Source organism: Petromyzon marinus, chromosome 17 (assembly GCF_048934315.1).
Source record: "Petromyzon marinus isolate PM22_M1 ecotype Great Lakes invasive population chromosome 17, UKy_Petmar_22M1.pri1.0, whole genome shotgun sequence".
NCBI classification, from domain to species: Eukaryota; Metazoa; Chordata; class Hyperoartia; order Petromyzontiformes; family Petromyzontidae; genus Petromyzon; species Petromyzon marinus.
In genome coordinates this window covers 16,201,638-16,215,562 of record NC_133683.1, presented here as the reverse complement: position 1 = coordinate 16,215,562, position 13,925 = coordinate 16,201,638, and the positions used below count along the sequence as shown (strand labels likewise).

At 52.2% G+C, this 13,925-nt stretch overlaps 1 protein-coding gene across 3 annotated transcripts; it reads right to left on the bottom strand.

The window, feature by feature from the left end:
* Positions 1-259: 259 nt before the first annotated feature.
* On the bottom strand, positions 260-13,201 carry LOC116943255 (creatine kinase M-type-like). Of its 3 annotated transcripts, none has more exons than XM_032955959.2 (8): positions 13,067-13,201; positions 8,918-9,134; positions 7,811-7,965; positions 6,779-6,911; positions 6,102-6,273; positions 4,609-4,732; positions 2,209-2,398; positions 260-1,001 (listed from the first exon to the last, which is right to left on the bottom strand). In XM_032955959.2, the coding sequence occupies exons 2-8, from the start codon at positions 9,108-9,110 to the stop codon at positions 823-825; spliced, it is 1,146 nt and encodes a 381-aa protein (XP_032811850.1). In that variant the 5' UTR covers positions 9,111-9,134; positions 13,067-13,201; the 3' UTR covers positions 260-822. The 3 variants fall into 3 exon arrangements, with proteins under 3 accessions (XP_032811850.1, XP_032811851.1, XP_032811853.1); XM_032955960.2 differs by having other exon boundaries at positions 8,918-9,130; positions 13,067-13,194; XM_032955962.2 differs by having other exon boundaries at positions 13,039-13,152.
* Between the last annotated feature and the right edge of the window lie 724 nt (positions 13,202-13,925).

Below are 13,925 nucleotides of genomic sequence, written 5' to 3'. Positions count from 1 at the left end.
TACGGACAGCCTCTTAATACCGACTAACGTCACTACGGTCATTCGGAAAGATTCAGAACGGTCAAGTTGTATAACAATCGGTATGTTAACGCGTATGCGGTGTCAGTTTTATCGGTCGTTTCTATAATTCGCCTCGCTATCCTGTTGGCGTAATCTCCAGCATTGAGAGCAGTTGGGGGGGGGGGGGGTGGGGTGTTGACGTGCAGGAAGGCGGAAGGGATATCGACACGCTCAAAGCACAGACACGAGATCCACGGCGGAGTGGCCACTGCTGCCTTAATGCTTTATTCCATCCAATATTTCCTTCTTGCAGAGAGCGAGGGGGGGCAGTTGTTCGTGTTGACGCGGTGTGTAATGTGTCACTCGCGGCTGCAGTGTGTGTATGCCGTGACGGGAGAGCACACCGGCACGAGCGATGGAGCGTGCGCGCACCGATGACAAGGCCCCCCTGGCGCTGGCCCGTCAGTGAACCCAACGAGAAGGGCCGTCTTCTCCCCCCCCCCCCCCCCCCCCCATAGCGCACATGTGCAGCGTTGTTTGCTGCGCTGCAGCTCAATCGACGAGATGTAGTTGGGGCGGGGGTGGGTGGTGGTGTTACAGGTGAATCCGGTCCAAGTTTTCAACCTTTTCCCAAATTCCTCGTGACCCGACCGACTCCCTCCCTCGGTCACCCCGTATCAACCACGACCGCTGCGTATTTGTCGGAATCTCGGATGAAGCTGCGTGAGCACCCAGCCTGCGCCTGCGATTGACTGACGAAAGTTGACTGTGGGCAAGTTGGGGGGCGGTGGGGGGGTGTGGCGGGGGACCCGCTTGGGGGGTTTACTTCTGTGCGGGGATGAGGTCATCGATGGTCTTCCCCTTCTCGAGCTTCTTCTCCATCTCGATGAGGAGCTTCACGCCGTCCACCACCAGCTGCACCTGCTGCACCTCGGACGATCCCAGGCGGTCGGCGTTGGAGATGTCGTACACGCCGCCCACGGCCGCCGTGTCCACGCCGCCTGCGCACGCACACACAGACAAACGCTTTTCCCAACGTGGCCTTGTTGCACCACGTTGTTGGTACTGTAGCGAGGACTCATTGAGGCCCTATATTGAAGCTCGCGTGGCCACACGTGGAACAGCGTGGTTGTAGCCAGCACCACGGACAGCCATTATCTTCCCCCCCCCCCCCCAGTGGTGACGCTTGCAGACCACAGCACTCGGCACTCATTGATGGCCGAGTCGACAGGGGAGGCCCATAGCCAGCCTTAAATGAGTACGTGGCGCGGCGTGCGAACCTGAAGTACCGAGGAGGGTGGGGAAGGCGTGTGAGCGTTGGTTCCGGCCACACGTGCCCTGGTTCCGTGCCAATATGTGGTCATCAACGTGGCCGGTGCTCTGACGCACGGAAAGCACAGTGTGTACACTGCCGCCGCAGTGTCCCCGGGGCACAGTGCAAGCCCAGGTCGCACTTCGCTCTACCGCTTGAACTTTATTCCTGCTGCTTTGCCCTGACCGCATGGTGGCTCTGCGGTCGCCAGGCTCGTGATGTCGATGCAGAGCAACAACCACAATTTCACATTCAAGGTGGTCAAGCCCAGATAACCGCATCGGGAACAGAGGAGTGGCGTGTATCCCTGCGATGTCGCCTTCGTGTTTGTTAATCGGGGCATAGCATCGTTATACGTTGTACGGTCTCTGATCTGGATGACCGCAGTCGCAACACTTTTGGGGAGTTTTTTTAAAATATTCCATTTGTGCATCAAAGTATCCGCATCTACTGCCTATGGTCTCTGCAGTGGATGCGGTTTAGGGTGGAACATGAGCTTCGTGGAATATCAAACCCCCAGGGGTCGTGTCTGCTTCGGGGCTCGGCTCAATGAGCCGGCTTCGTGCCATCTCAGCACGGCCCCAACCGTGTTCGGGATTTCCACAAGCCGGGCCTGTGTCAGGCCACGGCTGAGCCGCTCACTCGTCGAGGCATCTTTGATATCAGTCGAGCACCTCTCAAGATTGAGCTGAGCCGCCATGTTCGTGGCCGAGGCAGCCAATCGGTGACTGCGAACGCGGCCCGGCATGGACACTGAGCTCTACCGCTCGATTCTACCACTTGGTTTACCGCTCGGCTGTACCGCTGTCCACTGCCGCTCGGTTCTACTGCTCAGTTCTATCGCTCGGCTCTAACCATAGGTGAGGCGCGTAGCCCACCCCCCCCCACCCCCATACCAGTGCCGCGCTTCTGCAGACGCAGGCGGTGGAGGATGTCCTCGAACTTGGGGTGCTTGGCCATGTGCGGGAGCTTGCAGTGGACGCCGCCACGCAGACCTGTGCCCAGGTTGGAGGGGCAGGTGAGGATGTAGCCCAGGTGCTCGTTCCACGAGAAGGGGTGGCCCTTCTCCTTGAAGATCGCCTCGATCTGCCCGGCGCATACACACGCGCACATCACGACGGGCTCTCTGTGTGTGTTGTGTGTATGTGTTGTGTGTGTGTGTTGTGTGTGTGTGTTGTGTGTATGTGTTGTGTGTATGTGTTGTGTGTATGTGTTGTGTGTGTGTGTTGTGTGTGTGTGTTGTGTGTGTGTATGTGTTGTGTGTGTTGCTTGTGTGTGTTGTGTGTGTGTGTTGTGTGTGTGTGTTGTGTGTGTGTGTTGTGTGTGTGTGTTGTGTGTGTGTGTTGTGTGTGTGTGTTGTGTGTGTGTGTTGTGTGTGTGTGTGTTGTGTGTGTGTGTGTTGTGTGTGTGTGTTGTGTGTGTGTGTTGTGTGTATGTGTTGTGTGTATGTGTTGTGTGTATGTGTTGTGTGTATGTGTTGTGTGTATGTGTTGTGTGCGCTGTGCGTCCTTTTCCTTCGCGTGAACGTGTCCACGCACAGTTGAAATCGTCAAGAAGTTAACCGTCGATTTATTTTCAATCGGAACTCGCATTAAATTGGGAAATATGCCCCACGTGTTAAGAGAGAGAGTAGCTAAACAAACACACGCACACAATGTAGCTGGTGTTGGCCAAACATCCGAATGCTGAAAAATTACGCTTCGCGTCATTCGTTCGGGATCGCGCGCACAGAGAAACATCGACAACTATCGTGAAGACCTGGCGGTACCCTCCTGAAGAAAATTGCCGAAACTGTGTGAGGTTTGCCGGAGTTGACGAGCGGTATACAAGTAACCAGCTGAGGTCCCTACAGTTGGCTCCTATTCACACTCGGAACGCTGCAACTTTTCAACCGTTGGATCGGTTGAAACGTGGCAACCGATCCAAACGTAAACGGGTGCCCGTGTTATTGAATCAGAATATTTATTTATACCGGAGGAATCCGATGAGCTATACAGCTCCTTTTGCAAAGATGTCCAGTAAGGGGTGGGTCAACGCTACAACAACATACCAATAGATAAACACGATCGCAGTGCAACGTATAGGAAAGATAAACAAATCGCTTTTAAAAAAAATATATACAAACTAAATGATTGTGTTTTTTTAAATCTTACCAGGTAAAGCCCACCGAGATAATAATGTATTTTTCAGCAGCGACCTGGCCACAAATCATAGCCCCAACAAATTGCCTTATCGCCATTGGCGACTGTGCTGACATCAACCTAAGTGCTTGTGCCGGAGCACCCGGTTAGACCACTCACGGCTGAAAGCCACGCTGGAAACCAGTGGTGCCACTCGGCTCTCGGCCCTCTCGAGTCACCCTGCCCCCTGGTGGCAATGTGCGGATTGTACGTCCCAAGTCGGGTGTCTGTGGCTCACAGCTCGAGCCGAGTTGGTTTAACCCGACCCATAAAGCCACGCAACGTGGCTCGAATTCTACCGCCACTTCGCATCGCTTTGGCAGCTCTCTGCGGCTGAATTATTTACGGTTGCGTCGTGCACGCAGATTGCATTCACTGTGAAATGTTGTTCATGATACACCGTGGCATTGGCTATGTTACGATGTTCATCATCATTATTATAATCGCTTGTGACGCCCGACCGGAAAACTCGGGCACACCTCCAATGAGACCAATGCAAACGATACTTCGCCCTAATTTAATTTCCACACCGATGTTTTGCTTTTCTTAATGAGCTCTTTACATTCAACGACTCTTCGTGACTTTGACGGTTGACCCCTAAGGCGATCTCTCCTCGACGTTAAACGAATTGTGTTGGTGATGCTGCGTTGGCAATGGTGCACGGGCACAATTAACAACAACAATTTGTATTGCGATCGAAACGTCGTGATTTATTTTATTTTATTTCCTGCAGTCACGAAAGCTTCAAATCTAGATTGAAACAACAACAAACTCGACGCATTCGTCAATCGCTCTGGAAAGGAAAGAGACGTAGCAGGCGACGTTTCGGGCAAATGGCCCCTTCATCATAACACGTACAGAGAGCGGCTAGAGAGATAGCGACGACGCAAGCTGGAGACTCGAGTTGGAGACTGCGTTTGGTTCCTACGTGGCGCCTGGAAACCACTCATTTTCTGAACGCCCAATCGCCCCTGATTAATTGGGGCCGAGCTCACGACATTTCTAAGGGCGCCCTCTGGCCGTCCGTTCTTCGGGCCTCTGTTTCCGCCGTGACCTCGAGGCGCCGTGGCCACGCGTGGGGTGGGGGGTGTCTGGGGGGGGGGGGGGGGAAATCACCTTCTGCAGGCCCGTGCAGAAGCGGTTGAACACCTCCTTCATGTTGCCGCCCTTCTGCATGGAGATGACGCGCAAGTGGTCCTCCTCGTTCACCCACACCAGGAAGGTCTTGTTGTTGTTGTGCCTGCGAGCCGGGGGGGGGGGGGGGAGTGGGGGAACACACACGAGACGGTGACCGTGGCGACGGGAGGTCGGCGAAGGATGGGACAACGGTGGCTAGGAGATGTTAACTACCTCGCCTCGTGTGCAGGAGGTCGTGGGTTCAGTAATGAGCCCGACGCCCGCTGTGTATTTGGAGGTTGCGTGTCTCTCTCCCCGTGGTCGCGTGAATTTTTGTTTCCAGGTTCTTCAGTTTGCTCTCCACATTTAGAATCGGAGTGCGTTTAGAGCATTTGGTTGCTATCAATGTCCACGTGACAAGCCACTTCGTTGAGTTATCATTTGTGGCCAGTTCGCTTCTAAAAGAGCTGCATAGCTCAGTGGGCATTATCTGATAAAAAATGCTAATTTTTATGCTAATTCCTTTGTCAAGGCGCTCTGTTTCTTCTCACACAGCTTAAAGGTTGCGGTCTGAGCTTGGCTGTGTTCGCTCCAGCGCTGTCCTCCAAACAATTTCGTCCCTTCACCTGATAAAGGCCACTTGTGTTGTGGCCGAAACGTCGTGAGAATTTAACTGTGTTATTTTATTTTATTGATTTATTATTTTATTCTCATTCTACGTGACTTTACCGAAAGAACCAAAGAAGATGAATCCTTGCAGTCACGAAAGCTTTAAATCGAAAAAAAAAGGTTTAGTTTAATAACAAAACATTTACTGTAGTTTAGTTTAGAGTTGGTCGAAGCCCCCTTACCTCCCCAACGCGCCGAGCACACCTCACAAAGTTCGCGACCATCATGGACACACGAGCCTCAAGACTCCACCCCACAGGCTCTCCGGACATGCCCTTCAATACCCACAGCGACCGATGTGGGAGCAGAGGTCCATCTTCGGTGGCGGCTTAAATATTTGGTGGGGCGGTGCTGACGCCTTTAGTGCACGCGGACTTTTTACAACCCTCCCCCCCCCAACCTGCGTGCGTTCGCGTGACGCACCCCTCCCCCCCCCCCCCTCGGAATCCTATAGAACGGCCGATATTTAATCCAAGCAGAAACGATCAAAGATTAATAATATTAACGTGTTTAAGCAAACAGATAGTCCACCGCCGGACTATCTAACTCAGTTGAAGGCCAATGTAGACAAATTATTTTCGAGGTTTCACCCCCCCCCCCCGTTTCCTATGCTATGAACATTGTCAGTAGACCCCCCATACGCAAGCTACGCATTTGGGTTACCCCCCCCCCCCCTCCATGCGTACGCACTCAATGGATGGCCCCTTATTGCCAGAAAGGGTTAAACCCCATTATTATTTCTTGTTCATCCTTTGATACTGGCAACAACAACAACAAATGGTCCCATGTTGTATCTCCTGAGCTTGAGGAGGGACTCGGCTCACCAGATGCCTCGCGCGTCCGGCCAGTCGCGGCCCATGCCGGCACACAGCAGGAGCGGGGACACGGGCTTGTCGAAGAGGAAGTGGTCGTCAATGAGCTGCTGCTGGTCCTTTTCCGACATGGTCTTCAGGTCGTAGTACTTCCCCTTGAGGTCTCCGTCCAACTTGCCCAGGGCTGCGGGGGGGGGGGGGCAGAGGGGGGGGCAGCGTCAGGGGACTCGCAGGAGGCAGACGTGGGGACTCACAGAGACAAATGGGGACTCAAGGGGTATCCTCATCATCTACGGCATTTCCGGGGATGGAGACCCTGTGGAGATCACCTCTGTGAGAGGATGAAGCTCCTAATGAAGTTAATTCCCTGTGAGGAGTTGTGGGAGGATGTGATCCCTCCATTGGGGTGGAGGGGAGGGGGGGGAGCCCCTTTAGACGGTAGGGTGGAGAGGATCCCCCTTTAAGGGGAGTTGTGTAGAGCCCCCGTTGGGGGGGGGGGTGGCGTTCCCGCATGAGAGGAGGGGTTATGGAATCCCTGCGGGGGGGTGAAGCCCCTTTGGGGGGGGTGGGGTTAGAGCCCCTTTAGATGGTAGGGTGAAGAGGATCTCCCGTTAATGGGGGGGGGGGGGGTGGAGCCCCGTGGGGTGAGTGAATTCCCTTTGGATGGCGGGGGGGGGGGTGATCCGCACCCTCAATGGCGAGCTTCTCCACCGCGCGACGCTCCCCGCGGCTGCAGTGCGGGGGCAGCGTGTAGCCCTTGATGCTGCGTCCTGTGCGCACCCTGGAGCTGAGCACGTAGTTGGGATCCAGGTCATCACCACCCTGGAACACACACGGACGCAGCATCCTCACGGACCGCTCCACCACCATCATCATGATCATCATCCTCATACTGCCAGCTCCGTCATTATCACACACCTCGCTAGCTCCATCATCATCCTCACACTCTCAGCTCCATCATCATCACACACCTCGCGAGCTCCATCATCATCATCATCATCATCCTCACACTCTCAGATCCGTCATCATCACACACCTCACTAGCTCCACTATCATCCTCACACTCTCAGCTCCATCATCATCACACACCTCGCGAGCTCCACCACCACCACCACGTGTCTATCATTATCCACCACGCATCATCTACCTCTACCACACTCAGCTCCGAGCTTCATGTTTTCTTTTGACCAAGCCGAGAACTCATATGGATATGTGGAGCCAGACGCCAGCACGCAATGGCTTCACTCTTGCGAAATACGCCAAGGGATCTGTAACGTCCACTCTAAAGCAGACGGCGCTTATCATCACCATCCCTTACGGTGATTATACTCGCCGTACTGATCGGGGTGGCCGCTGTGATTAGAATCGCGAACCTCTGCAACATACAAGCGGCGAACGAGCTAGCGGTAGGACACGCCTCACCCTCCCATCATCACGACCAACCATCATCACGACCGCCAACCACCATCAAGACCATCACCATCACCATCCAACCATCCGTCACCGACCAACCATCACCACCACTGTCACCACCAACCATCACCACCATCACCACCACCATCACCACCACCATCCAACCACCACCATCCATCACCACCACCATCACCACCATCATCACCACCACCATCACCACCATCACCACCACCATCACCACCATCACCACCACCATCACCACCACCATCCATCCATCACGTCGACTCGGCAAGTTTGACGGCGCGTGCCTTCAGGTTGGCGGGGTTCAGGTCGGTCTTGTGCTTGTCCGTGGGCTTGTAGCCCGAGTGACGGTCGCTGATCACGGGGTCCAGCAGCTCCTTGAAGACCTCGTAGGACTCCTCGTCTCCAGCCACGCAGCCCACGGTCATGATGAACGGGTGGCCTGGGGGCAAGCGGGCATGGCAGAGACACCGCGGTGGATGGGATGGAACAGGAGACGCGAGTGGGGCATTAATCAGTCCCTCTCCTTAATCTCCTTCCCTTCCTCTCACCTCTTCTCCATCGCCCAATCTCTTCCCTCGCCTCGCTCCTCAACTCCTTCTCGTCCCTCCTCTACTCTTTCGTGATCCCTAAGGCACCCCCTCTATCGCTGTCGCTCATTTCTCAATCCTTGTAGTACGCCTCCTTTCAATCACATCATTCCATTGCGTGTCATCGTTTTGCAAGCTATGTCAAGCACCTTGAGTGAAGCAACACTCTGGACCACCCAGTGTCTCAGGCTTGCTTAAATCAACGCTACCTGCCCCGGTCAGCGAGAATTTTATCGTCAAGGACCCACCTCCCTGTTAGATACGGGTCCTGTAGCTTGATGGAAACCCCCATGTAATACACAGCAGTGTCCCACGCTTGCTTGAATCAACGATCCTGGGATGCCAGGCGCCGCGGTGGCCAGATGTTAACTCCAACTCCCACGCCTGGAGTACAGGAGGTCGTGGGTTCGATCGCGACCTTGACATTTGTGTTTTTGCGAGTTTGCGTGGTCTCTCTCCCCGTTGTCATGTGGATTTTTCACCGGGTCCCCCGGGTTTTCCCTCCACATTTAAGATCATGCATTTCGGCTGCTATAAATGTCCACGCGATGAGCCGCTTCGTTGAGCCACCACATGCTCCTGAAACAAGAGCCGGAGTGCTCAGTGAGCCTTACCTGGTAAAATCAGAATAGTTTATAGTTTTATGGTTTAGCATGGTTTAGTATAGGCAAGGACCCACGTGTTCCCTGATAAATTCGGATTCTGTAGATTGATGATGGAAAACCCACGTAACACACAACAGAAATTCATACACCACCCGCTCCCTTCCTCCCCACCACGCCGTGATGGGTGACCTCTCCGTACCAGGATTGTCCACCCCGGTCTGGATGATATCATCCAGGGTGAACCCGCTGGGGGTCTGCCTCTCGCGAAGCTTGCCGTAGATCTCCTTGGTGAGAATCTTGGCCATGTGGTTGTTGTGGGCCGACAGGTCGGGGTATTCTTCCTCCACCGAGAACTTCATCTTCAAGCTGTTGTGGGTGTTTCCGAACGGCATGGCTGCTGATGGAAGGGGTCCTTCCTGGCGAGAAGTTCAGAGGGTAAATTGGACACCTCATTTCGACACGCAAATAAAATATAATAATTGGGAATCGGAAATTATTTGGCGGTTTCAAGAAGCGTCCGCTGCAAGGGAGCCTGGAATCGGTGCCGATGAGACCCTGCATGCCGAAACCGGTTCACAGTGTGTGCGTATGTTTACGTGTGGGGGAGCGGTAGTGTTGCGGTTAGCGCGCTGCGCTATGAACCTGGCGACCCGGGTTCGATTCCCGCTCACGACCAACACCAGTGACGATTATTTTAACCGGTCCTGGGCCTCACCCTGGGTCGACTCAACCTGAAATGAGTACCTGGTGCGGTGTGTAAACATCGCCACTGGGGAGACAAAGGCGTCCGAGCAAAGTGCTGGCCACCCACCCCCTCGTGTGCCGTGCCGGCCTTCATAGGTGCTCGCTAACAGCACTTGCCCCTACAGTCTGTTAAGGCTATACGGGGGATATGGCTTTTGTTACAATAAAGCAATGGTTCTTCAAATGAGGAATGTTTAAATTGTTGAGGTGGAGCGACAAATATGAGTAGGCTGTACGCTAACTTATATATTTTAAAATGTATACGTTTAATCTCATTAAATTTGTAATTTGGAGTTAATCGCTAAATCACAAACCTAAGAGTATTCAGTCATTTGGATTACTTGCAAATCAATTAAGCCCGGATGATGTATTTCCCAAATGGCCATTGAGGCAATGGTGCCGTTTCGTTTACAGCCCTGCTGAGAAAGTGGTGGAAATTCCACATTCCTATGATGGGCGTGAGTCTATTCACAGGACAGCCTCTGTTGACTTCCCCACAAAGCGGGACCTATTTTTTCCAACCGCCGCAGTAAGGGATGAATGATGGGCTGATTAAACTCCCAACTCCGCTTCCCTACCCAACTGGGATTTGAACTCGCAACTTTCGCCTTGGGGGGGTCTCTCTCGCTCTGCCGCTAAGCCTCCTGGCCGGGTGTCACGTGACAGTTAAGTATTGCAAAGGTTAAGTATTGCAAGGGTTAAGTATTCGGTTCCTCGTGACAACACAATCACCCCGCGGTCCACCTGCCGCAACAGGCACGGGCGAGTCCCGCCCGATGACCTCCAAAAGTCGCGGCGACGGCGTTTCTCACGATGCCATTTCCATTTTGAACGATACGATATCGATGTCGGCGACACGTAGATAAACATTTTCTTAAGATGAGATATAGTTTCTTACAATGCGATATTATTATCAACAGCAGGATATCGTACGATATAAATGTTCAAGATATGTCAATAATCGCGATATCGATTTCCCATACGTTTATACTATAATTGTGTTTAACATTTGTCTTATAGTCTAGTGCTTTGCTATACTTACATTTACGACCAAAGATTAATTCAAAGTTTTTCAACAGCAGTTTTACGCGACATGACCCTACACCGCCCTACGTCTTTGCAGCAGCGTAAAATGTGCAGCACATACGAACATGCCGTCAGTTACACAAAACACACAATCTACCACTAAGTGCTACGAAGAAGGGCCGTCGCATGAAACGTCGCATTTTATATATCTTATCCGCTTTCCACAAGTGGACCGCAATGCGTCACTGATCTCAAGGAGCATGAACCATCACGCTAACTCCGACGGTCATCCTCGGAACAGCAGCAGCAGCGGATCTTAGCGGTCACCGCGACATCGGGCGGCTGCTTCCAGATGCGCTCCTGCGGCCGTCTGGAACGCCTCTTTCCTTACCGACATTATGAAGCCGCTGGAACTGCGCACTTTTAAATCATCATCCAGATACTGAACTCGTTTCTCTCTAAGTGTGTTTCTGTGTCTCGTTTCGCTGTCCTTCCCCCGCACCTCCGATGAGCACGGTTGGCTCCGTGCAGTGCGAAGTTCAACATACATACACCGCGCGGTGTTATTCGTGACGAATGTACTGAGTTGTGTTCTCTTCTTGCGTGTGACAGCAGCGATGCGGTTCAGGAGCTCGATGCCAATGTCGAGGTCTCTGCTGCTACTGCTGCTGCTGGCCACGACGAGAGGGCTTCAACAGAGAAAGTTCGTGCCGTTTTGCTGTTCTTCCTCCGTTGAAGGAGCTCAGACCGCAGTGGGTTTACCGTGGTCCATCAGGTTTCATGGCTACACTCACACGACTAATACCACTACTCTGGCTTGTTTCTAATGTTTTTCTACGGGTCTCTACGTATTTATATTACGTCTATGGGTCTCTATGTATCTATGAGTCTTCATGGGGTTGCAATATGGCTCATAGTTTGGGTTGCATGCCCACAATCGCACTACGACTGGGGCTTTTCTGTTACGTATTTTCGTGTTACCTTAACCACAATTAACATAATCATTTAGGCGAATTAATAAATAATGACAATAACGATCACCACTGACAATCTGTTATTTACCGGGGCACAGAGAGAGAGAGTTCGTGTCCTTTTGCTGTTCCTCCTCCTCCGTTAAAGGAGCTCAGACCGCAGTGGTTTGCTGTGTGGTCTAGCGGGTTTCATGGCTACAATTACACTACTAATACTGCTACTACTCTGGCTTGTTTTTAATGTTTATCTACGGGTCTCTATATATCTATATGAGTTTCGATGTAATACTGTGAGTCTATGTATATGTATGTATTGCTATGAAAACACAAGAATAGGTTATACCCTTTCTGGCACTAAAACAGGAAGTGTTCAGATGTACAAACACCAAACGGAAACCTTTTGCAAGGAATCGTGTCTGCATTAAGCACACACGGTACTTGTGGTGAACATGAAAACCAACATGCTCTGATAATAATATATGGCATTGTCTTTGAAACTGATTGGCCTACACCAGAGACAGCTTTCTTAGGGCCTCGTCTCACCGGTGTCACTCCAGAGAACGCCAAAAAGCGAACAGTACCAAGACAATGCCACTATCACACAGTACCAAGACAATGCCACCATCACACAGCACAAGGACAATGCCACCATCACACAGTACCACTTTCAAACAGTACCAGGACAATGCCACTATCACACAGTACCAAGACAATGCCACTATCACACAGTACCAAGACAATGCCACCATCACACAGTACCAAGACAATGCCACTATCACACAGTACCAAGACAATGCCACCATCACACAGTACCAAGACAATGCCACTATCACACAGTACCAAGACAATGCCACTATCACACAGTACCAAGACAATGCCACTATCACACAGTACCAAGACAATGCCACTATCACACAGTACCAAGACAATGCCACTATCACACAGTACCAAGACAATGCCACTATCACACAGTATCAAGACAATGCCACTATCACACAGTACCAAGACAATGCCACCATCACACAGTGCCACTATCACACAGTACCACCATCACACAGTACCAAGACAATGCCACCATCACACAGTACCAAGACAATGCCACTATCAGGGCATTTATAGCTCGGGGTGAGCAGCTCACCATTGGACCTTTTTGCCAGTATCAAAGTATGGGTCATTGAGTTGTCTACTGATAACTATAATCATCATTGCTTCTGTTAATTCATACACATTTTGACAGCACACATACGTACCCCTCCGATTGCTACGGTTGGCTACGTAGGGTGCAAAAAAAGTCCAACATACGGCACATGAGTGTTTTAAATCTAAAATAAAACGATGTATTGCAAAACGGCCGATACGATTATCGTGTACTCAATGTACGATATATCGCAGTATCACCGTATCACGGCAACTTTCGTGGCCACTGTGTGAGTTAAATTGTGTGGGATTCGTGTGGACTAAACCGTGTGAGCCAACTTCTGGGCTATATCGCGTGGAGAAAAGTGTACTTTTAGGCGTTAAATCGTCATTGTGCACAGCATCATATACACACGTGCTCACCCAGTGTACACGTGCTCACCTTTGATTGGTGCGTACAGGTATCTCACCTTTGTGGAGTGAGAAGCTGTGGTTGGAGCTGAAGCTGAGGCTGGAGCTGGGGCTGCCCCGCACAGAGCTGCCTCTTATAACGACTCAGCGGGGTCGTCTCGGGTATCCACGAGCCTCAGCCCCCCGAGATAAAAATAACCCCACACACCCCCAAGTCCCACAAACCCCCAAACACGACCCCCCCCCCCCCATAACGTGAAATAACACGCGCTCATCATCATCTTGATCACCTCCTCCCTCACTCGAGTCTCGCATGCGGAACGTGTGGGCTTGATCGCGGCGAGGAGGTTACATCTGGTCAGGGAAGAGGTGGTGAGAGAATGAGCAACGATGATGTTGTTGTTGTCGTTGTTAAAGAGGGGAGATTGTGTAGGCGGTGTGGTCGAAGGAAGAGGTCAGGTAGGACGTAAGGTCAATGTGGTGGTGAGGTCAGGGTAGAGGCGAGAGGGTGAGGTCAACGAGGTGAGGTCAGCGAGGAGGTGAGGGCAATGAGGTGAGGTCAGGGTAGAGGCGAGAGGGTGAGGTCAACGAGGAGGTGAGGGCAATGAGGTGAGTTCAGGGTAGAGGCGAGAGGGTGAGGTCAACGAGGTGAGGTCAGCGAGGAGGTGAGGGCGGGGTAGAGGTAGAGGTTAGAGGGTGAAGTCAATGAGATTAGGTCAGCGAGGAGGTGAGGTTAGCGAGGTGGGTCAATGGGAGGTGACGTCAGGATAGAGGTCAGAGGGTGAGGTCAATGAGGTGAGGTCAGCGAGGAGGTGAGGTCAAGCAATAGAGGGAGGTGAGGTCACAAAGGAGGATAGGTCACGGAGAAGGTGAGGTCAGGGAGGAAGTAAGGTCAGGGTCGATGTGAGCTCAGGGAGA

What these genes read in the sequence shown, in the direction of transcription:
- LOC116943255 (XM_032955959.2), bottom strand. Translation starts at nt 9,110, where the DNA reads ATGCCGTTCGGAAACACCCACAACAGCTTGAAGATGAAGTTCTCGGTG. An exon ending in GACCGGGGTGGACAATCCTG is followed by an intron (nt 7,966 to 8,917) that starts GTACGGAGAGGT and finishes GCTTGCCCCCAG; the next exon opens with GCCACCCGTTCATCATGACC. An exon ending in TCTGCACGGGCCTGCAGAAG is followed by an intron (nt 2,399 to 4,608) that starts GTGATTTCCCCC and finishes TGCGCCGGGCAG; the next exon opens with ATCGAGGCGATCTTCAAGGA.